Source organism: Monodon monoceros, unplaced genomic scaffold, assembly GCF_005190385.1.
Source record: "Monodon monoceros isolate NGI ecotype Baffin Bay Population unplaced genomic scaffold, NGI_Narwhal_1 Super_Scaffold_20, whole genome shotgun sequence".
Taxonomy (NCBI): Eukaryota; Metazoa; Chordata; class Mammalia; order Artiodactyla; family Monodontidae; genus Monodon; species Monodon monoceros.
Window position 1 is genome coordinate 43,966,693 of NW_021703777.1, and position 27,425 is coordinate 43,994,117.

The 27,425-nt window shown below is 38.6% G+C and overlaps 1 protein-coding gene across 1 annotated transcript in view; it reads right to left on the reverse strand.

Moving 5' to 3' along the window:
- The window catches only part of FRAS1 (Fraser extracellular matrix complex subunit 1), a 463,438-nt gene that overhangs the window by 99,714 nt on the left and 336,299 nt on the right, over nucleotides 1-27,425 (reverse strand). Inside the window, exons 33-38 of the mRNA XM_029235334.1 lie at nucleotides 21,167-21,281; nucleotides 19,020-19,157; nucleotides 17,009-17,041; nucleotides 8,863-8,994; nucleotides 7,636-7,761; nucleotides 4,134-4,381 (exon numbers count right to left, since the gene is read on the reverse strand). Of these exons, the coding sequence (XP_029091167.1) occupies nucleotides 4,134-4,381; nucleotides 7,636-7,761; nucleotides 8,863-8,994; nucleotides 17,009-17,041; nucleotides 19,020-19,157; nucleotides 21,167-21,281 (792 nt within the window). The remainder of the gene's footprint in view (nucleotides 1-4,133; nucleotides 4,382-7,635; nucleotides 7,762-8,862; nucleotides 8,995-17,008; nucleotides 17,042-19,019; nucleotides 19,158-21,166; nucleotides 21,282-27,425) is intronic.

Below are 27,425 nucleotides of genomic sequence, written 5' to 3' on the forward strand. Positions count from 1 at the left end.
CAGAGCTCCTGGCTCTTGATTAGAATGAACAGCTTCTAAATTCCACATTGGTAAATTTGGCAAAGAAATGCAAATTTCATGTCAGGCACAACACAACTTATAATTTTTCAAATCTCAAATGACTGTTGGGTTTGAAACAGTGTGAAATCAGTTGGATTTCTTTTTTTTTCTGAAAATGCTGTCATAATTTAAAGAAAATTACTATTTTGGGATGTCCAAGATACCGTGGGTGAAAAATTCATAAGAATATAGACTTTGTTCTTATGTAATTTTTCTACTCGAAGCCCTTCTCACCCATTTTGTATTCATTCCCTTTTTAATTTTCTTTTTATTATTTATACATCTATTGACCCAACATTCAACAAAGGACTAGAACTTTGATGATTAACATTTATGTATGAGCTCCTCTTTTATCCTGTCCCTGGGACTACCATCACCCTGGATCTTGTTTCTTATTTCTTTGAATAGTGTGATATAGTATTATAAAGTAGCTTCAGTTTTTTTTTAGCTTAAGAAAAGGGAGTTAGACACTCCTCTTGTGGAATTTATTTTTCTTTTTACTCAGTAGCAGACTGCTAAGGTCCATTAATGTTGTTCTGTGCAGCTATAGTTCATGTGTTTTGAGTGTTCTCTAATATTCCATAGAGTAAGTACACCACAAGATATCCTGTTGATGCTGATGGACATTTGGTTTATTTCAATATTTTTGCTATTACAAATAGACTACTGTTACAAATAGTATTGCTATAAACATTCTTGTATATATTCTTGTGCATATCTTGTGTACCTATGAAAGTGCCTCTTGAATAGGAATCTAGGAGAGGAACAATTAGGGTATATGAACATTCATCCTCACAAGACAAGGCCAAATTCCTTCCCAGAGTGGTTGTTCCAATTTACAGTTCCATTAGCAAAGAACCTCCTGTAGATCTATTTCCTCTCCAACATTTGGTATTTTCATACTTTAAAATTTTTGCCAATTGAATTGGTATTAAATAGTATATAGTCTTAATTTGCTTTCCCTGGTGTCTAAAAAGGTGAATGTCTCTCCTTATGTTTATTGGCCCTATGGGTTCCTCTTCTGAAATTCCTGCTGATGTCTTCTGTTCATTTTTCAAATGGATTATCTTTTTCTTCTTGATTTGCAGACGTTCTTTATATTTTCTTTGTTATTTTTGGTTATATGTCTTGTAAATTATCTTTTTCCAATTTGTAACTTGTGTGCTTTTTGTATTTATGGTGTGTTTGGGAGAACATAAATTTAATTTTAATATAGTCAAATTTATCCATTTTTTCTTTATAGTTAGCACTTTTTGTTTTAGTTTAAGAAATTCTTCCTTTTCCCAATATCATGAAAATATTCGCCTATATCCTATAAAGAATTGTACACTTTTACTTATGACACTTAAGTACTTGATTTGCTACAGTTAATATCTGTGTAGGGTATGAGATAGCAGCAGTCTTTTTTTTTACATATGAGTAGTAATTTTGTGCAGATTCATGTTTTAAATAGTTTCTCCTGTTTCCACTGATCTGGCTTGCTATAGCTGTTTTATATTACAGTCCCAAGTGTGGGTCTGTTTCTGGACTCTCTAGTATATACCAGTGTATGCTGTTTTAAATAGTGCAGGTTTATAATGAATCCTGATACCTGCCAGGGCAAGCCCCTGCCCTCCTGTCTTTCTTTTTCAGAATTTTGGCCCTTTGTTGTTCCTTATATATTGTAGAATCAGCGTATCAAGATCATAAAAAGTCCACCGGGCTTTTGATTGGAACTCAATTGGATGGAAAGATCACTTGTGGGAGAATTGCTATCTCTTGGATACTAAATCTTCCTATTCATGAATATGGCATATCTTGTCATTTATTTAGTGCTTTTAAAACGTCTGCCAATTAAGTATTACAATTTTCCCTGTAGAAGTATTGTCTTTTTTTTGGTTAGATTTAGTCCAAAGAATATAATTTTTGTGATGCTATTATAAGTGGTATCATCTTTTTAGTTACGTTTACTGGCTATTTTTGCTTATGAATAGAAATGCTATCGTTCTGTTGACCTTCTATCTGGCCCCCTGGTAAATTCTTTTATTTCTAAAACTTTGTCAAGAGACTCCTTTAAATTTTCTTTATAGTCAGTCATAGCATCAATTTTGTTACATTTATACCTAATATGCGTTAAGTAATATTATTATAGATGGTATCTTATTTTGAATTAGTGTATTTTTGGCTGGTGCATAGAAATCTATTAGCTATTTAAGATTAATCTTATATTGTCCTCTCCATATTACAAATGAGAAAACTGAGCCCTAGGGAGTTTAGTGACTTGTCAAGGGTTATTATGCTAGTAAAACTGATGAGCTTAGATTAGAACCCATTCATTCTAACGATAAAAGCCATACCACCCCTTCCTTACTTGTTTTCTTGCAGTACATAACAAATTGTGTATAGGAAACCACCATTAAGAAGCAAATACACAGAATCCCACTTTTGCCTTTTGCCTCTCCCGACATCACTTAACCCTCTTGCAGTTCATGATACTCTAATTAAGAACAGGCTTACCTGTTCCTATGTTTTCATATTCTGCTCCATTTATGACCAGGGTTTCAGGTGGCTTTTCCAACTTCTCTGGATGTTCACAGCAAACTCACTAACTATGCATGTCTAGAAAAATCTTCCCCATGACATTAAGTACAAAACTCTTCTACAACCCTCAGAGAAAGTTAGTGTATAACTTAGCTAAGTCTTTAAAATATGCTATGCTTTCAGTGAGCTAGGATAATTCTTTTGGAGTCTTTCCGCTCTAGTGGGTAAATTCACATTCAATCAATTTCTGAAAATACACGTTCAGTTGCCAATGGGCTTGCATTTTCAACTGCAGCTTATAATATGCAGTTGATGGGAAGGAACTGCTCCTGGAATCCTATTTTGGTCTGTCAAACATTTTTCAAGCCTTGGTGATCTACTGATTAAATCTGTATACATACATTTTTATGAATTCGTGTTTCATAAGATTCAAAAGACCATAACCTATGGTAAGAATCACCCGTCAATTAAAAAACAAAATCAAAGGTGTTCTGAAACTATACTAGACCCATGAGAAGAATCAGGGTGGAACGCAGTTTCCCATAATTTAAAAAAAGACAATTTTAGGGGAAAATCTGTGCAAAAGCAATTGAAGCAATTGTTCCCAGGCCAATGCTTTATCTTAATGCTACTATTCAGGACTAGATTTTACAGCCAGACTATTCAGCTCAGAAAAGGATTACTTAAAACTATATAGTGTTTTTTTTTTTAAAAAGGCCAGATTATTGGTGGAAATTTTAAGATTAGCAAAGGAAAAATTCAGTACTAAGAATGATTACCATTCAATTATTCTTATTTTCAGCATATTTGTCAAAACTACTCATTATTATTTTTACATGGAGAGTTCACATCTGTTTACAACATACTTAAATGAAAAATAAAATTAATTATCTTCATTATCCTTAGCTCCAGAGGTAAAGTCAAGGACAGAGGATGAGTTTAATTTAGCCAGGATCGCTTATCAAATTAAGGTCAGATTGGTGGAAAAAACAACAACAGAGTTCCTGAATCTACCCGTAGTCCCCGAACCACACTGCTTCTCTTGGGGCACTGGATGGAGGATGAGTCAGTAATCCTGCCACAGGAGCATGCCAGCATTCTGTCCAGAGCGGGACCTGAGACAGACGCTGGTGAAAAGCAGTTTTCTCTCAGAAAAGTGGGCCCTGAAATACCATTACTTATTAGTCACTGGCCAGGTAAGTTCTTCTAAAACGCTCTTCTCCTAAAATTCCCATTTGAAATATTATCAATGGAGCTTAAAATATGGGGACTTGGGCTTTTTGACACTGGCACTATTTCCAGGTGACAATCACCCATCCCTACAAATAGGGATTTCATCAATGTTCTGCTCATTCACTTGTCTGCTTGGGAGACAGTGGGAGCAGCTGCAATAAAGAGTGTAACTATTCCTAAGAGTAAAATGATAGGCAAGGGGAGAAGAAGGTTCTTTTATGGCCATATGCCTGATGGCCCAAATATTCAGCCATGGCATCCCTTTCTAGTCTGCCTAGTCAGAGGGTGCAGTGGACAAAAAGACAAACAGAAGAACTTACAACGTAAGCAAGATGTGACCTAGTGATTATAGCTGTGCTTTTACTGGCAACGGTGATGCTCAGAGAGGCGCCAGCAGCCAGCTGAGGCCCCCGGGCCTCGGACAGTGACACCTCCACCCTCACTTCCACTGTTGCTGCTGAGATGCCATCTGTAACTGAGATCTCCATGCTGTCCTCCCGGGCAGAGGATCCATCGTGTAGATACTGCAGAACATTTTCCTCTACATCCTCATATGTGAAAGTGTCACCTTTCAAGAATAAAACAAATTGCAAAAAAACCAATTACTATGGGAATAACGCTTTTCATTTCCATAACACCTTTGTTCTCAGGATTTCAAAGTACATATAGTATCATAAACTCTATGAGTTGTAAGCTAATTAGTCCAACCACCCACCCAATATAAGAGTCCCTTTATACTACCCTTGCAAAAGGGTTATTTAGCCTGTCCTTCAACACGGCTCAAGGTGGAAGCCTCACTGTTTTACAAGGGAGTTACTTCCACTGACGATAGCTGTAAAATTCTTTTAAGTTTTTAATCATGTTGAGCCAAAATCTGCCTCTAAGCTTCACTCATCACTCTTCGTTCTAGAGAATAAAGAACATGCTTCTGTTCGTTATGATAGCCCTCCTAGAATCTAATCTTGATACTGAAGATTTACTGAAAAAGTTAAGAAGGTAAATTATGCTAGACAAACCTGTAAGAGATCTTTGTTCTAATTAAGAACATAAGGTTCTTTTAAATTAAAAAACACTTAGAAATTGAAAAATATATTTAAAGTTAGAAACCTAAACTGTGTAAGTCTAGAGTACTAACTTGTGATAGATCTGATAGGCGTGGTGTGAAAAAAAATGTCAAGGTCATAAATGTTTAAGGAAAACAGGTTTAAACAAAATTTAAAATAAAAAATTTTTAAACAGCAGGATTCATTAGAATTCTAGAATCTCCAATATTCAACCTTAAAGTTTATCAAAATTGTTTGGTCATAGAACCCTTTTTATGAGAAATTCTACTTAGTGCCATGGGTCCCAATGATTCCACAAGCACAACTGAGGAACTGGTCTTCTTGGATGTTTTATTCAATTCTATTTCTTCATATATTATTGACTGCCATAATTGATGTTATATAATGAAACAAAATAATTTATTTATTCTTTGTATTCATCTTCTAAGCCTTCTCTTTCAACATTGTGTTAATGTGATTTACTAGTGGTAATGTGCCTAAAAAAAGTAATAAAACTAATAATTTACAAACATCTTTAGAACTCAAATATTAATTACACAAATATAGGTTAAATATAATGGTAAAGAAACTGGGCTATGACTGTTATGCTCCTAACGTAGTTCCCTTAGGATGCCAGAAATTTATCTCTTTTTTTTTTTTTTAACATCTTTATTGGAGTATAATTGCTTTACAATGGTGTGTTAGTTTCTGCTTTATAACGAAGTGAATCAGCTATACATATACATATATCCCATATCTCCTCCCTCTTGCGTCTCCCTCCCTCCCACCCTCCCACCCCTCTAGGTGGTCACAAAGCACTGAGCTGATCTCCCTGTGCTATGCAGCTGCTTCCCACTAGCTATCTATTTTACATTTGGTAGTGTATATATGTCCAGGCCACTCTCTCACTTCATCCCAGCTTACCCTTCCCCCTCCCCGTGTCCTCAAGACCATTCTCTATGTCTGTGTCTTTATTTCTGTCCTGCCCCTAGGTTCTAACCATTTTTTTTTTTTTTTAGATTCCATATATATGTGTTAGCATATGGTATTTGTTTTTCTCTTTCTGACTTACTTCACTCTGTATGACAGGCTCTAGGTCCATCCACCTCACTACAAATAACTCAATTTTGTTTCTTTTTATGGCTGAGTGATATTCCATTGTATATATGTGCCACACCTTCTTTCTCCATTCATCTGTTGATGGACACTTAGGTTGCTTCCATGTCCTGGCTATTTATTGTAAACAGAGCTCCAATGAACATTGTGGTACATGACGCTTTTTGAATTATGGTTTTCTCAGGGTATATGCCCAATACTGGGATTGCTGGGTCATATGGTAGTCCTATTTTTAGTTTTCTAAGGAACCTCCATTCTGTTCTCCATAGTGGCTGTATCAATTTACATTCCCACCAACAGTGCAAGAGGGTTCTCTTTTCTCCACACCCTCTCCAGCATTTATTGTTTGTAGTCTTTTTGATTATGGCCATTCTGACTGGTGTGAGATGATATCTCATTGTAGTTTTGATTTGCATTTCTCTAATGATTAATGATGTTGAGCATTCTTTCATGTGTTTGTTGGCAGTCTGTATATCTTCTTTGGAGAAATGTCTATTTAGGTCTTCTGCCCATTTTTGGATTGGGTTGTTTGTTTTTTTGATATTGAGCTGCATGAGCTGCTTGTAAATTTTGGAGATTAATCCTTTGTCAGTTGCTTCATTTGCCAATATTTTCTCCCATTCTGAGGGTTGTCCTTTCATCTTGTTTATGGTTTCCTTTGCTGTGCAAAAGCTTTTAAGTCAGAAATCTATCTTAATGATACTTCTTTTGTTCAGTAAGTTTTTTAAAAACCTGCCTTTGTGACTCCTAAGTGCCTGTTTGTTGCTCTTACAAATTCAATGTACCTTCAAGGTCAAAGATTTGACACCTTCTCTCTGAAGAGATATTCAGAAGAACGCATTACTAGATGCCTATTAGGAATTATATAAAGGTTTTCAGAAAGTACAGATTGTCAGAATAAGTATACAGCATCCCAAGGTGACAACTTTGAAAGGGATAATATTCACTTCAATATATGAGAGCCGACTATTAAAAATTAGATTTAGTTGTGTTCTTTGCACTATTCTGTACTTCCTAAACAATCAGCACGTATTATTCTTTATAATCAGGGAAAGCGCAGTAAGTATTATTTTGGAAAGCTGGGCACATTACCACCCTTTTTTAGTGGGTGAAGAAACATGTGGTTTACACTCTCAGAGTCACAGTGCTTAAAATATTGTGCAGATTCACATACCAAAATAAGGAAGACAAATTTATCTCCATGAACAGACCGTGGGAAAGTGGCAGCTGACAATTCACATAAGGTCGTTCTAAATGCATTTACTCCAGGTTTCAGAAATCAACCAATTTTACCTACAACTTGAGGAAATAGCTTCATAGTTTTGGGGTGTGGGTAGTGGTACAGAGAGAGAAGTCCCAGATACTTCAGCCAATGGACTAAAGGTTTTTCCTTTCTACGTATCTCTTTATAGTTTATCCCACAATGTTGCTTTACTTCTTGTCTGAGACATAAAACCGAGTGCAATGCGAAAACAATATTCTGTGATAACATATATGAGGAGAGACTCTAAAAAAGAACGAACATATGTATATGTATAACTGAATCACTTTGCTGTACACCTGAAACTAACACAACATTGCAAATCAGCTATACTACAATAAAATTAAAACATTAAAAGAAAAAAAGAAATCCAAGCAGGCCAATGACAGAGTGAGCAGCTACCTGAGGCCACGGGCCCTGGGAACCCAGCCGTGTACTTAAGGAGCACGCCATGCTGGGGAGGTTTCCGGAGCTCAAAGAGGAGTTCTTCAGGCACTGTCTCCGTGTCTCTTACTACCAACTCAAGTCCTACAGTCAGGAGAATAGAGCATGGTGAGAAGATGTGTACATTAACAACTGTATACTCTGGGTACAGTAAAGCCCCAGGCCAGGCTGGAAGCCATGTTGTGGGTAATCTGATGGTTAGAAGAAAGTGCTGTCTAATTTGAATCAACCACAAAAAAGAGTGAAAACTTGATAATACAGTCAGTTCCCAAATTACAAGTAGGTTCTTCCAAAAGTTAACTTATGAGTAGGTAGTTCTGAATTCAGAATACCTTTTTTCTTCCATACAAATGAGGGAATGGTAGCCCATGAAAAGGTCAGTCCTGACCGACCGGGTAGGTTTTCTTCCAGAAAATACTCTAAGAAATTGTGTTTGCTTTTCATCATTTCTTCCCTTCTCCTTTCTCTGAAACTACAGAAGAGCCAAGTTATTTTAACAATGGCTGCTCTGGCCATCACTGACATGAGAAGCAGTGGGGCAAAAGGGACAGTCATCTTTGTATCTGTGGCTTGTTTATAGGTTGGATGATAAGTAATTTTAGGCCAATACCCACATGTAGGAACTGGATAAGGATGGGTAGAGCACAGCTTACAAAAATCACAATACCCACTATTCGCTCTTAAGATGTTCTTGGTAAAAGAATAAACTTCTAAAAAGTAAGTATACTAATAGGTAAACAAAATCACATATAAAACACTTGGGCCAACTCTAACTCATCACAGCTTCTGAAGGTTATGGTGACTTGTCACTCCTACTGTTACTCTTTACTTTCTAAAGAGAAAACAAGAGCAGTCATTGAAACCACTTCCCTCTCTTCTCTTCTCTGCTCTGTGTTACTTTATATTTCAGCGATGGCAACAAATCAAACTCCTAGAGACTGGAAAATAAATTCTGTGTTGTATTCCATCACTGAGCATTGGCTTCTGAAGGGTTTATTTCCTTCTCTCCATGCTGCTTCCATATGCATGGAAATGGGCAGAGGGATGGCTATGGATGAGATGCCTGCAACTTCTGGAAGAGAAGGTCACTACTTTTTGGTAACCATGAAGAGATTTATACAGGGACTGTTACTAAAATATGGTTCCATTTCCAAGCCATGTTTCTTTCAGGTTCCCCGTTCTTACCTATAGAAGTGCTGCCTCCTGGGCTGACTTTAAGCAGTGGAGCTGTAACCTGGAACACTGGTGGGTGCCGATCAATTCGAAGTAAATGAACGGTGAGGGCCATCTCTGGACTTGTGTGGCCTCCATCCGAAACTAGAAAGAGTACACGCACACACACACACACATCAGTTTGTAGTCTGGTCACCTGTAGGCTAGTTCTATAAATATGTAGCCAGAAGCTTTTTTAGATTACCTTAACACTTTGAAGAGATGCTTATAAATAGAAAATGTAAGCAAGCAAGACACTGTGAGCTATTCTACAAAGCTCTTTCTACTGAATAACAAAAAAGCTAAAACCATAACAACAAAGTCATTCTAAGAAGCAACTTTCACAGCAAGGTGATATTGACAAATATTAGTGGAAGGGAAAGTAAAACAAAATATGCACTCTTAGGTGATGCTGGGAGAAGCTTTTATTGATGGAATATTTTAGATTCAATTCATTCTTCCAATGTTCCAGAGAAATAGTTTTTTCGGGATATCTCTGTTAGAAATGATGTCTGTCTCATTATAAAATACTTATTTAAAAGGATAGAAAATGTCTACACAGGTAATTCTAATGTCATTTGTTTGGAAGTAAGCAGACCCATTTTTACCTGGTCATTACGCACGATGCAATAAATGGAAGAGCACCTTTGCAAATAAAACATTGACCTTAAGATTTTATTCCCCTGGATTACCTGACATCCAAGTGAGCATTGATCACTGGAGAGAAATGAAAGCGGATTTGCCAGACCCTTGATTCTTATTTCCACTTTCCTATATCTTAACACGCCTTCCCTTCTCTAAAAGCCAGCTTTGGAGGAACACCTGCACCACCCACTCATTGATGTATTTATCTGCAGTGCCTATTGAGAAAACTGTACTGTTGATATTTTAAACGTGTGGTATGCTTATACATGGGTTGGTTACAAGAAACAGGTTTCCTTCACTACTTTCTCGTGGACTTAGTTAACAAGTCAGTAGGAATCTGACCTCTACTTCAGCCAAGTGAGCCATCACTTAGTGACTCCTGGTAATGATTCCAACAGGTTTTCGATTTGTCTTTTCCTTGAGAACACATCTAAAAGATATGGTTGAATTTTATAAGGTACAATCCATGTCCTAGAGAAGTCCAGAAATAGCCCTACTGAAGGAGAGAAGATAGTATCCCTGTGAGAATGAAGGTTTTATGGCTCTGGTCATTCGGTCAAATGTCAAAGTTATTGTATCTGCTTCTTTGTGCTCAATCTTTTGTGCTCTCTGGATAGTCAGAGGTAGGGACCAATGATTCTTAACTTTGGGGAGTTTGAAGACAAAAGTACAAACTTTTCCATAAATTTCAGTGGATTCAGGATTCTCTGAAGTCCCTGGAATCTAAGTTAAGAAGTCCCTTTATTAAATAAAAAAAATGATTGCAAAATACAATTCTATCTTTTTAATGTTTTACATTGATTTTATTTAAGTGGGGGGTGCACCTCAGGGAGTCTTCACCATCCTTACCTTACAGAAGAGGAAAGGAAAGGCCCTAAAACTTAAACAGCTTTGGTCATATCACACAGCTGTCGGTGTGACCAAGGTATATCCTTGTCTCTATAAGTAAAGTGAGGAAAGCTGTTTTCTGGTACATGTAACATAACAACAAAATATACCATGAGGGTGAAGTTCTTTGCAAGCAAACATAGGAACTTGTAATCAAAATTTAGTAATTACATGTCTAGCCCTCTCTTTAAGCAACGTTTTTTATTTCTCTGAGAAATAGTCACACTGCCTCTTTGGTCAGATGCCTCCTGCAGGCACCATTCACCCTGTGTGTTTTCCTCGCTCTGGATGGTTCTGTAGAGCATCTGTGCTTGTCTTGGGCAGTCAGGTCAGGAATATCAGTTTGCTGTCTCAGCTTAGCTGATTAACCAAATGAGCGGCTCTCCCTCATTCCATGGGTTAATGTCAGGGCTTGGGTTTCTTGCTGCCTTAGTTAATTGTGTGTCCAAGTTAAATTTTTCTCTCACAAAACTCTGCTAAAAGAGATGGCTTCTTTCCTACCAGATTCCAAAAGTTTTTCTCTTTTTAAAAAAGAGGAACCTCTTACACCTTTCACAACAGTCAACTCAAAATGGATCATGGAACTAAATGTAAGCTGCAAAACTACAAACTCTTAGATGATAACATAGTAAAAAACCTAGATGACCTTGGGTATGGTGATACCTTTTTAGATATGACACCAAAGACATGATTCATGAAAAAAATAATTGATGAGCTGGATTTCATTAAATTTAAAAACTTCTGCTCTGTGAAAGAAAATGTCAAGAGAATGAGAGGACAAGCCACAGTCTGGGAAAAAATATTTGCAAAAGTCACATCTGATAAAGGACTCTTATCCAAAATGTACAAGGAACTTTTAAAACTCAACAATAAGAAACAACCCAATTAGAAAACAGACTGAAAACCTCAACAAATACCTCACCAAAGAAGAAACAAATGGGAAATAAGCATATGAAAATATGTCCATCATCATATGTTAGCAAATAATTGCAAATTAAAACAACAATAAGATCCTACTGTGCACCAATTATAATGGGCAAAATTTGGAACACTGACAACACCAAATGCTTGTAAGGATGTAGAGCAAAAGGAGCTCTCATATATTGCTAGTGGGAATGCAAAATGGTTCAGCCACTTTGGAAGACAGTTTGGCTGGTTCTTATAAAACTAGACATACTCTCACTATACATACAATTCAGCAATTGCACTCCTTGGTATTTACCCAGAGGAGTTGAAAACTTAGGTCTACACAAAAATCCTGCACACAGATGTTTATAGCAGCTTTATTCATAATTGCCAAAACTTGGAAGCAGCCCAAGATGTCCTTTAGTAGGTGAATGGATAAACTATGGTACAGCTGGACCATGGAATATTATTCAACACTACAAATAAATGAGCTACCAAGCTATGAAAAGAAGGAGGAATCTTAAATGCATATTACTAAGTGAAAGAAGCCAATCTGAAAAGGATACATATTGTATGAGTACAACTATATGATATTCTGAAAAGAGTAAAACTATGGAAGACAATCAAAATAGTGGTTGCCAAAGGTGGGGGGAGGTGAATAGGCAGAGCACAGAATATTTTTAGGGCAGTGAAAATATTCTGTATGATATCATAATGATGGAAATGCCACATGGCAAAAATGCCATATCTTGGTCTAAACCCATAGTATGCACAACACAAAGAGTGAACTCTAGAGCAAAGTGGACTTTGGGTGATTATGATGTGTAAATGTAGGTTTATCCTTGGTAAAAAGTGTACCATTCTAGTGAGTGATGTTGATAACTGGAGGGGCTACGCTATGCATGTGTTGGGGCAGGGGGTATGGGGAAAATGTCTGTACCTTCCTCTCACTTTCTAAAAAAAAATATTTATTTATTTATTTTGGCTGACGGGGTCATGGTCGTGGCATGCGGGACCTTTAGTTGTGGCATGCAGTAATCTTTTAGTTGCAGCATGTGGACTTCTTAGCTGTGGCATGCATACGGGATCTAGTTCCCCGACCAGGGATCGAACCCATGCCCCCTGCATTGGGAACATGGAGTCCCACCCACTGGACCACCAGGGAAGTCCCCTTCCTCTCAATTTTGTTGTAAACCTAAAACTGCTCTAAAAAATTAAGTCCAAAATAATTTTTTTTTTAAAATCACTCAACAGTAAAAAAAAGAACCTCAGGCAGAAACAAGATAAATTAATTTAAGGTCGGCCCAAGGTCCATTTCCTTTACTCTGTATAATAGGTTCATGGATCATTTAACTTAAAGTCCTGGAGAAGGTTAATAGTTAACCCCTTCACCTATTCAAGCTTTCAGGTAAGTATTGAGGCTTGGAAACCAAACTGGCACACTACCATGATACTTGTTTTGCATGACCATAACACATACAGACAGACTAAATTAAATATCTCATACTCAGAGTCAGAAACTTGTGTTAAAATCCTGGTTCTACTGCTTACCAGGTACGGAAACATGAGCAGGTTACTACTCTAATGACCCTTAGTTTCCTCAGCTTTCAAATGCTAAAATAAAACCTGTCCTTACAATATTGTTATTAGGATTAAATAAGACAACTTATATTGTAAATCGTTTTGTAAAATGTAAACTGCTATAATCTGTTGTATCTTATTACCAATGTATGAACTATCTATAAGTCTGTCACTAGAAATGAGCTGATGCTAGGTTCTTTTCAACAATGACAGAACACTAGAAAAAGAAATAAAAGGCAGCCAAATCAGAAAGAAAGAAAGAAAACTGTCACTGTTTACAGATAACATGATATTATATATAGAAAACCCTAAGGAGTCCACCAAAAACCAAAAGAACAAATGAATTCAGTACAGCTGCAGAATGTGAAATCAATACATAAAAATCTGCGGCATTTCTATACACTAATAACAAACCAGTAGAAAGAGAAATTAAGAAAATAATCCCATTTACAATTGCATCAAAAAGAATAAAATACCTAGGGATAAGTTTAACCAAGGAGGTGAAAGACCTGTACAATGAAAACTATATGACATTGATGAAAGAAACTGAAGACACAAATAAATGGAAAGATATTCCACACTCATGGATTAGACGAATTAATATCGTCAAAATGACCATAATACCCAAAGCAATCTCCAAATTCAATGCAATCTCTTCAAAATTCCAATGGCATTTTCCACAAAAATTAGACAAACAATCCTAAAATTTGTATGGAACTACAAAAAACCCCCAAATAGCCAAGCAGTCTTGAGAAAGAAGAACAAAGCTGGAGGCAGCATGAGCCCTGATTTCAAACTGTACTCCAAAGTTACAGTAATCAAAACAGTATGGTATTGACATAAAAACAGATATATAGATCAAAGGAACAGAATAGAGAGCCAATAGATATCAGGTCAATTAATTTACGAAAAAGAACAAAGACTATAAAATGGGGAAAGGACAGTCTCTTCAAGACACGGTGTTAAGAAAACTGGACAGCCATATGCAATAGAAGGAAACTGAACCACTAGCTTACACCATACACAAAAATTAACTCAAAATGGATTAAAGACTTGAACATGGGCTTCCCTGGTGGTGCAGTGGTTGAGAGTCCGCCTGCCAATGCAGGGGACACAGGTTTGTGCCCCGGTCTGGGAAGATCCCACATGCCATGGAGCGGCTGGGCCTGTGAGCCACGGCCGCTGAGCCTGCGCATCCGGAGCCTGTGCTCTGCAACGGGACAGGCCACAACAGTGAGAGGCCCGCGTATCGCAAAAAAAAAAAAAAAAAGACTTGAACATAAGACCTGAAACTATAAAACTCCTAGACGAAAACATAGGTGGTAAGCTCCTTGACACCAGCCTCGGCTTTCTGAATTTGACAACAAAAGCAAAAATAAACAAGTGGGACTACATCTCACTTGCAGAGCAAAGGAAGAAGCTTCTGCACAGCAAAGGAAACCATCAATAAAATGAAAAGGCAACCTACAGAATGGGAGAAAATATTTGTAAATCATGTGTCTGATGAGGGGTTAATATCCAAAAAAAAATATATATATATATATATATGAAGAACTCATACAGCTCAATAGCATAAAAACCCACAATCTGATTTTAAAAATGGGCAGAAAATCTGAAACAACATTTTTCAAAAAAGATACACAGATGGCCAACATGTTCATGAAAAGTTTCTCGCTCACTAATCATCAGGGAAGCGTAAATCAAAACCACAATGAGATGTCACCTCACACCTCTCAGAATGGCTATCATCAAAAAGACAAAAGATAACAAGTGTTATGAGGGCATGGGGAAAAGGGAAGCTTTTTATACTGTTGCTGGGAATGCAAATTGGTGCGGCCACTACAGAAAATAGTATTAAGCCTCCTAAAAAAATTAAAACTAGAACTGCCACATGATGTGGTAATCCCACTTCTGTGTGTGTATCCAAAGGAAATAAAATCAGTATCTCGAAGAGATACATGCACTCCCATGTTTATTGCAGCACTATTCACAACAGTCAAGATGTGGAAACAACCTAAGTGTCCACTGGTGGATGAATGGATAAATAAAACATGGGAATATAATGTACAGCATGGTGACTATAGTTAATAATACTGTATTCCATATTGGAAAATTGCTAAGACAGTAGATTTTTAAAATTCTGATCACAAGAAAAAAAATTTGTAACTATACATGGTGACAGATGTTAACTAGACTTATTGTGGTGATCATTTTGCAATATATACAAATATCAACTTATTATGTTGTACAACTGAAAATAATGCAATGTTATGTGTCAATTATAACGCAATAAAAAAAATTAAAAACCAGTGACACAACCCTAAAATTTACTATTAATTCAAGTGTGACTTTTTAACCCTCAAAGAAGAAAAGAATATCTGAGAGTTTGAGGGAGATGACTTTATCACTACTAAGATTTATCCCTACATGAAATATAATAGGACATATGGATGGTTGATTCTAATGGAATAGTCAATCCGAACTAAACAGCTGTTTAAGGATTTATGGTCATCCATCCTCACTCTAGACCTAAGTAAGAAAGTTTGTCTCTATTTTGCATCTGCATAGATGCCAGGTCTGATTCTGCTTTTGCTTATTGGCACTCAGCTTCTATTGTACTTGAACTAAAACTAGGATGCTGAGGTCTATACACAGCTATCACAACTCACTGTCTGGGTCAGAACACTTCCAATAGAAGGCTGTTTCATCTACATTGAAAATTTGTTGTTTAGTGTAGCCACCCTCATTAATGATCTTAGCTAAATCACCTGGATAACTTGCTGCAGCTTCTGCGCCAGCACTTACCGCCTCACCTTGCACTTTTATGTTAAGAAGGTGGCTTCTTTTCTTAAATCGCACGAACCAACCTCTGCTAGCTTCAAACTTTTCTTCTGCAGCTTCCTCATTTCTCTCAGCTTTCATAGGATTGAAGAGAGTTAGGGCCTTGCTTTGGATTAGGCTTTGGCTTAAGGGAATATTGTGGCTGGTTTGATCTTCTATCCAGACCACTAAAACTTTCTTCCTATCAGCAATAAGGCTGTTTTGCTTTCTTATCATTTGTGTGTACACTGGAGTAGCACTTTTAATTTCCTTCAAGAACTTTTCCTTTGCATTCACAGCTTGGCTGTTTGGCACAAGAGACCTAGCTTTTGGCCCATTCTGGCTTTTGACATGCCTCCCTCACTAAGCTTAATCATTCCTAGTTTTTGATTTAAAGTGAGAGATGTATGACTTTTCCTTCACTTGAAAACTAAGAGGTCATTGTAGGGTTATTAATTGGTTTAATTTCAATATTGTTGTGTCTCAGGGAATATGGAGGCCTGAGGAGAGGGAAAGAAACAGAGGAATGGCCAGTTGGTGGAACAGTCAGAACACACACAACTTTTATTAGGCTTACTGTCTTATACGGGTGTGGTTCCTGGGGCCCCAAAGCAATTACAATATTAACGTCAAAGATCACTGCTCACAGATCACTACAACAAATATATTAATAATGAAAGAGTTTGAAATATTGCAAAAATTACCAAAATGTGACACAGAGACAGGAAGTAAGCAAATGCTTCTGGAAAATTGGCACCGATAGACTTCTTTACGCAGTGTTGCCACAAACCTTCAACTTGTAAAAAATGCAGTATCTATGAAGCACAACAAAGTAAAGTGCAATAAAACGAGGTAAGCCTGTATGTGCCTCTGTTTTGGGAGCTTTACACATATGTAATTATTATTTATTATCCTCATTGATGGATAAGGCATTCAGGTACAGAGATGTTAAGAAACTATTCCGCAGTAGGCTGAACCCCCGGCAGGCTGGATCCAAAGTCTAAGATCTTAATCATTATTACCTCTTTTTAATAGATATTAGGACAAGTTGAAACTGGGCTTAAAGAACACTAATCTTTGGTATCCTTGGTGGATTATAATTATTTTTTCTATGAATACAAAGTTAAGCTATTCCTGTTTTAACTAGCCATGTGATTATTTTAGAAGAAACTTATGTAACTTTTAAGTTGTTCTTAGAAAATAGCTAAAAGTAATGATGAAGACAGCAAAAAGAAGGAAAAATTCCATCTTCTAATAAAATTGAGATTAAAATTTTCACCTGTGAAGTGGAATTTCACTGAGTCTGGGAGACCTGAAAGAACAGAAGACAGAAAATCAGTATACTGAACATTTTGGGGCCAGAAATAGATGGGAAAGGTACAAACTATAGGGCAGAGGTTAGAAAAGTAAAGGACATTTTAACCTAAATTATTATGACTTAAGGAAAGATCACCAGGTTGTTTGCTAATGTTATGTTGACTTTAATGGTGCCATCGCTAATTTTAAGTAACAAAAAGAACCACAGAGTGGAATAATTTTATATCACATCAGTTAGAGTGATTTATAATACATTTATTCAGATCCCATTTTACCAGTACATAAAATCCTACAAATCGGTGAATGTGGGTGATGTCGTATATCACTGACAAGGCTTTCTGGTGGGTCAATTCCATTGTAGAATATAGTGATGCCTGGGACACTGATTTACACACTATAACAGTGTAAGAGATTTATCTCGTGGCATTTATCCCATAGAGTATACAGGATAGGAGTCTGCTCTCTCTAAAAAGGCTCTAGGAACACAGGCGAGCATAGTGGATTCGGAAATAACCTCAACCAGGGCTGACATGTTTTCTTTCCCTCTAAGCCCAGGATAACCTGAGTTTCTTGTAAAGTAGGTCTTGTAAAGTTGGGGTTAGAGGACAGTGAACATTTTCACTGGCTATGAGTTATCCAGTTAGTAAACACTGGGGATACTCTTAGAGAAGAGGTCTATCCCAGCGCGTAGGGATTTTCAATCTAATTGAGGAGTTCATTATTTTCTAGACAATTGCATCTATAATGGCATATTAAATAATGGCAAATATTACTTTAAATGTTTGCCATACTTGAAAACATAACTCTAAAATTATTCAACCTGTGTTCAACTCACCATAAGAAATCACCAACTGTTCTGTATGATTAAAGCTACTATATAAAAATAATACTCTATATTAATCATGTTATGTGACACATACATCTTAAAGATCATAAAGAAACAGGCTTCAAGATTTTTAGAATCATTCCAAAGCACAGAAATATTTAGGGGTAGGGACTTAAAACTCAGCAGCTTTGAATACTGGGTCAAGGGGAGACTAATGGGTGGCAAGGATTAAGGCTATCTTGGCTTAGTGGAAGGGCACACACTTGCTTGAATTAGAAATGTAGTTATTCTTTTGATCAATCTTCTCTTCTTTAAAAAAGGTGTCTTCGTCAAATCCTGGTTTTAATCCCAAAGGTCGCCTACATGGGACCTTCCATGAAGTATGGCAGGATCCTTCTCACTAGATTCCCCTCATCCACATGCCCATCTGTCCTGGCTTCGTCCTCAAATCACTCCCATCACTGCAGTCAAAGAGATCCTTATGAAAAGGCATCCTCCTATAACTTAAAACCTCCACCAGGTCCTTATTGTTCTTGGGATAAGGCTCCAAATCCCTGCAGTCTCACAGTGGCCTTAAGGTCTGCCCTCTATCTCTCCCTCCAGGCCCATCCCCACTCTGTTCAACCCTCCACATTCCAGACACAATGACTTTTTTCAGTGCCTAGAACATCACATTCTCTCCCTCCCAGGGCCTCTGCACAGGGGCATGTGCCCTTCCTTCAGGAATGTTCTCCCAATGATCCCGACACACACACTTAGCCTAGTTAGCTTCTACCCACCCCTCTTCTGTCAATATCTCCCTGGGGCAGCCTCCAGTGGACCCTCAGTCTAGGTCAGTCTTGCTACATCCAATTCCACCACTGAACATTCTTCCTTTTTTTTAGAGCTCTTATCTCAGCCTGCAATTAAACATTCATTACTGGGATTATTGATCAAATTCTGTCTCTATACCTAGGATCCCCAAACTCGCCAAGACCAGGATTCCTGCCTCTTTTTGCTCACCACTAGATCTCCAAGGCCCATTCGGGCCTTGCCATACAGGAGGCGCAAAATAAGGCTTTATTAAAAGTATGCCCTGAAGAACCACAAGGAGTGGTTGTAGAATATAGTGCCTTGGGTGCCTCAAAATAGAGAAAAAAAGCATTACCAGCAAAGGAGAAGGCCATGATCTCCTGGAGGTGGGGGGCTGCAGTGGGGGGACGGTACATAATGTTGCCCTGGTTAATGTCTTCCTGGGTGAAATACCGGATGGGAGAGTGAGGCTGGTCCCTGTGTTCGATGATGCCTAGGAGGAAGAGAGACGGCATGAGCAATCAACAGTAATTCTGACGGCTGACTGAATGATCAGAGCCATAAAGCTGCCTTTCCCACTGGTGGAAGTCTTTCATCCTTCAGGAACAATTGCTCTCAGCTTGTTCTTGGTATACTATTCTTCAGTTATTCAAGAAAAGGGCAAATCTGAAACCCAGATACTCTTGACTAGGCCTCATTGAACATAAACAATAGTAAGATGCAAACTACTGCCCCCTAATGTAGCTTAGACCTGGGAATTATGAAGTCGTAGACACTGTACCATAATTATGAGATTCTCTCAATTGAGTTTAAGTTCAAAGGTCAAGGTTGCTACAAAAATGGCACAGGCCAGTCTCCTGGTGAGGCTGTAAAGATTTTTTTCAATCTACCCTCTTTCCTTCAGAAACTCCTTAGTCTCTGTGATGACCTTTGGCAACAGTAACATGGATCTTGATTGTTCTAAGATCTGGATTTGCAATTATCACTAAGTTATAAATGCTTTAGGGGCGGCAGATTTGCCTGTCATTTCTAAATTCTGCAGGTACAGAACTGATGCTATGATCATCTTTCATGTCCTACTTACTCTTTAAAAGGAGGACACTAATTCAGCTTCTGAGGGACTGACAGACCTACAGTCATTCAGGTTGCTGGTCTGAAAGAACACATCCACCCTAGCAACGTAGGGAGGACGACTCTAGCTATGGTTTAGCAGATGAAAAAAGAAGACGGAGGACTTTTAGTCTTTTAATTTCTTTGGACTTTATCAAAAGGGAAATGAAATTTAATTTCTCCTTGGGAGAAACTGATAATGTGAAAGGCTCATAGCTAAGTCAGTGGTTGGTCTTGGGAGAGCAGCCTCAGAGACAGGAGCAGAAGTGTCTTCGTAGAAGCTGATCTCCTCACTGTAAAGCACACACACATCTCTCTGGGAACAGGCTTGGTAGCTGAGCCCGAAGTTAAGGGATCTGAAGGCTGGGGACTGATGGCCAGGGTCCACCTCTCCTCTAATTGTAGTTCCACATTTCCATGCTCCTGTATGAGAGCACGGAACTGTGTGCTGACACATGTTTGCCACGATGGGAATTCCAGAGTTGTGAAGCATTTGACATGACAGATACTAAATGGTCTTCTGGGTCAGTATCTCCTTAAGGAGAACACTTGCACATTCTCACAATTAGGAAGTTTCCTTCCCCTTCATTTGGGTGACCGGTAATACTACTGTAAACGTATTTGGTTTTTTGAAGCTCATAGGGTATTAATATGTAGGAGCACTATGTAAACTTCTAGAAGTCATAAACAGCATTTATTACCTTGGTTAAAAAAAAAGAGGAGGAGGGGCTTCCCTGGTGGCGCAGTGGTTGAGAGTCCGCCTGCCGATGCAGGGGACATGGGTTCGTGCCCCGGTCCGGGAAGATCCCACATGCCGCGGAGCGGCCGGGCCCGTGAGCCATGGCCGCTGAGCCTGCGCGTCCTGAGCCTGTGTTCCGCAAGGGAGAGGCCACAGCAGTGAGAGGCCCGCGTAACGCAAAAAAAAGAGGAAGAGAGCCTTATCCATGCGGGGGAGAAACTGAGTATGTGTGGCTCAGCCCCCATTGGGCTCTCTGGCAGAGCTCCTTGTCCTTAGCGCATGCTCATTCTGGTCCACTCGCCTATCAGAACCTCACCAGGGCAGGCCCTGTCCCTACAGGCTGTGCGTGGGTCTGTCCAGTTCTGCCTGTGCGTGGGAGGGGAACTCATCCAGGGATGAAGTTATGTGCACACTATGTTCTCCAGTACAGCTCTGTCAGTACCAAAGCTGACACATTCATCTCCATCTGTCCGGCCACAGTGTCTCCCTCTCAACTGGTTCTCAACTCAGAGGACAGGAACAGAGGTAATGAATAATTGTTACTCCTTAAATCCTCAACAAGTAGAAGCAGACAGAATTCCACAGCTTCTAAGGCTGGTCAACAAGTAGAAGACAATAGCACCACTCAAAACATCATTTACTGCATGCCTTACCTTGACTGGGATGCAAAGGTAGAGTGATATTATATATTATCTTTCCACTTGGTCTCTCAGAGTTTACAAAGGAGAGAGAATGAGGCTGAATCACAGTCAGGCCGTCCTCCCGAGCCTACACAAAGTTTAAGAGAGAAAATAGTGTGACGAAAACAAAAGCCAGAGGCAAAAACAAACCTCATTAAAAAAAAAAAAAAAAAAATCAACTTACTCTGTTAGTCACATTTAGCAAAATTTTCTCTGAGAGTTCAAAGGGAGGATCTGGCCTCCGTGCAGATTCGTCCCGGCTGACCCTTCTCTCCCCTGCCCTTGGCCCCCTGGGTTTATGTTGGTGCATGCTGTGGGTGTCCCAATATGATCACTTCTCCCTAGTTGGAACTCACAGTGGTACATGTTTGGAAATGAGCCATCACAGCTGGCTATTCTACTATTCACAGCTGGATCCCTACAGCTCTGCTCCTCTCATTTAACGGGCTAAGATTATATCTGGTGAGAATTTCTCCCAACCCCCCAGCTTACTAGTGGGAACTGTGATGCATTCTTTGCTTTTTTTAACTTTGATGGTTTCAAATGGCTAAAGATGAACTCACCTCAAATGCCAAAGAGGCTCACCATTTGAATTCAGAGATTTAAGAATTGTGTGCTTATTGCAGCTTATAACAATAGTCAATATTTCTCTTCATCTCCATTGTACTATTCAAAAGAACTAGATACCTCTTTTTTGCTTCTAGCTTTCAGGACCCAATGAACTAGTCAAGTGAAATTAATCTGAAGGCCAATGTGTGTGCAGCTTTCACAATCCATTCACCTGTGTGTGTTCACAACCCATTAACAGTGGACATTGAAAAAAAAGGAGAGATTCAGAATTCCATGACCAGACCTAACAGAGATTTGGGGACAGCAGCAAAAACACAGTGGGGAGGAGAAAATGGAAAAGGAGTGTGAGCACGGGCCCCTTGCCTGGGTCACACATGCCGATAAGACGACAGAACAAAAATATCCGCTCATCGCAGACGCTTCCGAACTGACCCTTGAAGAGTTAGCGTTTGACATGCTCTCCTGCTCTTTCAAGCTCTGCTACTTTCAGAAGGAATTTCCCATTTAGGGAAGGATTGAGTAGGGCTCAGTAATTCTCACGGAGGAGGGCGTGGTGTTCTTCCTTTTACGAATGAAAAGATTGAACATTGCAGTTGCTTCGTAATTGTCCCCAGGGCATACCCGTCCTGGGAGAGGCAGCATCTACAGGTTAGGACAACCCCCTATTTCAGGTCATTGCTCAGGTCTGGAATGTAAGGAGCAAGGAAAATCAGAATTGCAAACAGCAGCTGGTCTCTCACCCTAAAATAAAACAGGTTAGGACAACAAAAGAAAAATATACGCCCTATGTAAGGTGTTTACAGCCCATGCATGTGTGCACACATCTATAAATGTGTACACGTGTGGGCACAGGTACACGGACAAAAAGTGCAGAGTGAGTATATTGTCAGTACCGTTTGCCACCTTTTAATCTCAAAACCATCAGGATATCTGAAAATTCTCAAAGTATTATGGGATATTTTCGAAAATTTAGATGTCCCTAAAACAATCAAGTGGTAAGAAAAAAGAATTATCATGGACCTAGGACGACAGAAAAGGGAAATGTGTTCTAGCCAAGAAAAGAGATGTTTTATTACAGAACTTGTTGATACTATTTCTCTACTAATAGAAAGAGACACTAAGCAGAAAAGGCGAGGACTTGATTCTCTGAAGAAAGCAATATTGAGGTTGAGCTATATCAAAGAATAATCAGTTTTAATATTGGCTATTTGAAGTGTTCAATATCAATCCAACGGTAAGAAACGAGATACTAAAGTTAATGGAAATCATTACAGAAGACACTTTTATTTAAATTAAACTATCTGTCAACAAAGGAAGATTATAGAATAATGGTTTCCGTAATACCCATATTACCTCTGAATACATCCAGAATCCAACCACTTCTCCCCATGACATTGCTGCCATCCTGCTGGGAGCCACATTCTCTCACCTGGATTACCACGATGGCCTCCCAGCTGCTCTCTTGCCCTCCCCCAACAGTCTATTTCAGCACAGCAGCCAGCATGATGCCTTTAAAAAGGACATTGGACCTCTACTCAACACCCTGCAATAGCTCTCCATGTTACTCAGAATCAAAAGTCCCTACAATGGCCTGTGAGGCGGACATGATCCCGAATCTGCTCCACCCCCATCCGCCCACTTAGCACATCTGTGAATTCATGCAGATTCCTCTGGCTTCCACTTACTTTGATCCAGCCATGCTGCCTTCCTTGCTGTTCCTTGAATATCTAGGCATGCTCCTACCTTGATACCTCTAAATGAATGGTTCCCTGGGCCTGGAATGCTCTTTCCTCAGGTATCTGAACAACTATCTCTCTTACCTTCTGCAAGTCTTTCTTTAAATGTCATTGTCTTAAGGTAACCCACCCTGACCACCTTATTTAAAGTTACAACCTAGGTCTCCCCTGCTACACTTCTAATCTTCTTGGCCCTGATCTACTTTTTGTTTTATCATAATACTTCTCACTAACATGCTATATGTGAGTTGCTTATTTATTTTGTTTATAACTTATTATCTATTCCCCTCCCCCAAGAGAATGTAAACTCCATGAGAACATGAATTTTTGTTTGTTCATGGACACCAAGCACCGAGCACACGGCACATGGAAGTGCTCGATAAAAATTTGTTGAATGAATGAAAAAATATTATTATGAAAAAAATTAAGTTAGTAATAAAAATACTTTAAAAAACAACTTCATCGATAATTTTTTAAGAATATTTTTTCACCGTATTTCAATGTCATCTAAAGAATTAGAGAGGCAAACATTTGAACACTTAAGATATAGCAAAGTGTGCATGACTAACATCTTTAAACTTCCAGGTCAGAATTTATAAACGACATTATCATTTCACCCTCCATTAAAAAAAAAAAAAAAGAATTTCCCATGTTGACTGTCATTCTACCAAAGCAGCAAAGCCCATGGCGGGCCTGAGAAATCACACACCCACGAATGATGAGATGAGATAAGTAAAATGAAGGTCCTACCGTCTTCTCACATGGTTTAGTTAGGACAACAAAATTCATTCATATACTCATGTATTCAACACATTTAATTAATTCATATATTCATGTACTAAATTTTTAGTAAGAACCTACTATGTGCAAGGTACCAGGCAAAAAGCTGTAGAAGATACAAGATGAATCAGATATAGACCTTTTCCTCAAGGAATTTCACCTTTCAGTGGGGGAAACTCATAAATAGCTCTAAGGTAGAAAATGCTAAGTAGTGTGAAAGGCTCAGATGAAGCACAACAGTAATTCCAAGGCTAACAAAACATTTCCAGAGACTGCAGATAATAATTATACTAGTATCTGAAATGTCTCAAGAGAAAACATAGACACAGACACCCATAGCCATCAAACTAATACAGCAGGCCCAGGCTTGAGTCCATATCACAAAAAGATCAGCTGTTCTAACTGGATCCCTGCTAGCCTCAATAAGAATGGTTTTAAGAGAACTCTTGCTACAGCAATCACTCTGGAAGCAAATGAAACCAGGAAAGAAAGGCCTTTTCCTCAAGTGGTGACCTTGGGCAACCCAACCCTGAGGACCGCAATCACTTAGAAAAGGAAATAATCAATCTTCTTTCACATTAAGAGATAATAGAATTTATCTCCCCTTTAAGAGAGGACTTGGAAATATGATATTCAAAGTGTGTGTTTGTGTGTGTGTGTGTGTGTGTGTGTGTGTGTACCCATATAATTAATTTGTTTGAATTCGAAGGTCATACAAGAAGATATTATTAGCCATGTGAAAGTAGGCCTGAAAATATTCACTTAGGCAACAAATATTTACTAAGCAACTATTTTATATAAGGCAGTGTGCTAGATGCTGAGGAAGATACCAAGGTTAATAAATCAAAGATTTTGCCCTTAAGGATCTTCTAAGTCAAATAGTGGATGATTACTTGGAGAACTGGGAGTTGATGTGAATCTGTTAACTTACTTGAAGAATCTGCCACTATCTATGCTGTGATACGCACGTCTTCAGATCCCCTTGCTCAAATTTGATATATATTCTAAATGTACACATCTCACACACGTTTATGTGTATATGATATACGCGTATACATATCTTATATATATATGCATGCATATAATTCTGATGAGCACTACAGACCAAACCATAAGATCCCATTTAAAGGATCTTAGCTTTGCTGAATAACAGAATTACAGAGATGTCACGGAACACATTTTCATTTAGGCACGTATTTGATTATATTGCTTCTCATTCTGTGCAGTCTTCCTGGGGAATCTCAGTGATTTCTGAGGATTTAACCACTACCAGCCATTAATGATTCTCAAAGGTTTATCACTCACCTCGAATAGCTACTGATCTTCTTCTACCTGCCCTTAATACGCACGCCCTTTACAAGCACATCCCAGACTGAATGCATCATGCCTTCCACCCCTCCCCCTCCCCCTCAAGTCCTCATACATTCCCCATCTCAATGAATGGCATCTCTGTATGCTCAGAAAATGGGGTGCTTCGCCCTCTTCCATATCTAATTGAGCACTGTCTCTGAATATCTCTAATCTCCTCCTAACTTTTTTTTTTTACCACCTTAACCACTTTTAAGTGTACAGTACAGTAGTGTTAACTAGATGCACTTTGTTCTACAACAGACTTCCAGATTTTTTTCCTCTTGCAACACTGAAACGCTATTGAAGAACAATTCCTCTTTTCTCTCTCCACGCCCCACCCATTCCCCACAGGGGCAACCACCGTTCTACTTTCTGTTTGTAAGAGCTTTACTAGCTCATATAAGTGGAATCCTGCATTATCTGTCTTTTTGTGATTGGCTTATTTCATTTAGGACAATATCCTTAAGGTTCATTCATACTGTAGCATATGACAGGATGTCCTTTTTTTTAAAGGTTGGATAATATTCAGTGGTTGTATATACCACATTTTCTTTATCCACTTATCTGTCAAAGGACATTTAGGTTGCTTCCATCTCTTGGCTGTTGCGAATAATGCTGCAATGAACATGAGTGTACGAGTATCTCTTCAAGATCTCACCAACTCTTAATCCTTATTGCCACTGCATGACCTTCAAGCCACCAATCTTTCTTGTTCTAGGTGACTTCAGTAGCCTATTTCTTGGCCTCCTTGCTCCCTGTCTGGCCCCATCTGGGGTGTTCTCTACCCTGCAGCCAAAATGACCTTCTCAAATTGAGAATCTAAGCATGCCACCTCTCTGCTGTATCCTACTTGCCCTAACAGCCTTTCTGGACAAAATGGAATCTCCTTCATCTTATCTTAAGGTCCTCCGTGATCTCTCATTTCTTCTTTCTTCTTCACCTAAAGATTTATGCTCCAGCCAACTGAACTCTCCGTCATTCCTCAAACATGTTATGTTCTCCTGCGTCTCCATCTTCTTTTCAAATGCTGCTCCTCTGCCTGGAATGAACTTCCGCCTATTTCTAGTCTAGATAAGAGGGTCTGCAAGTGTAGTGAGCAGAGCAGTAGCAACAGTATCACCTGGGAACCTGCTAGAAACTCAAATTATCAGCCCTATACCAGACCTACTGAATTGGAAAACTCTGGGGTGGGCTCCAGCAATCTGTGAATTAACAAGCCCTATAGGTGATCCTAATGCAGGCTGAAGTTTGAGACCCTGATTTAGAGATAATATTCACTTCAACCAGCTTGGTTCACCTTCTATGGGACGCCCTCCTTGACCTCTCCTATGCCTTGCTGGACTAGGTGCCCTGCTACCTGCTTCCATGCCATGTCTCTGTCATGACATTTATTACTGTATTGTCACTGTTTATTTATTTTCTTGTCTCCCTCTTTAGACTCTAAGTCTAAAATAGACTAATAGAGACTGCATTACATGATCACTGAATCTCCAATGTCTTCCACAGAACTTGGCATAAATTAGGGGCCCGAAAGTGTGCAAGACTGAATAACTGAATGATTGGAGAGGTAGACTCCTACCCTTAAACATCTATATGAATATACTATGTATGAATTTAGCATATGTATTCACAATGTGTTTACCAAATATGTACAAAACTTATGTGCTTAGATGAGTCCAAATCACTGAATTGAGAATGTGCTTTTGTCACATTTTACAGTATGTATATCTTACAGTAATGGCCCTAATTAATGTCAAAAGAAATATAAACTGTGTATATTTTAAGGAATGAAAGAG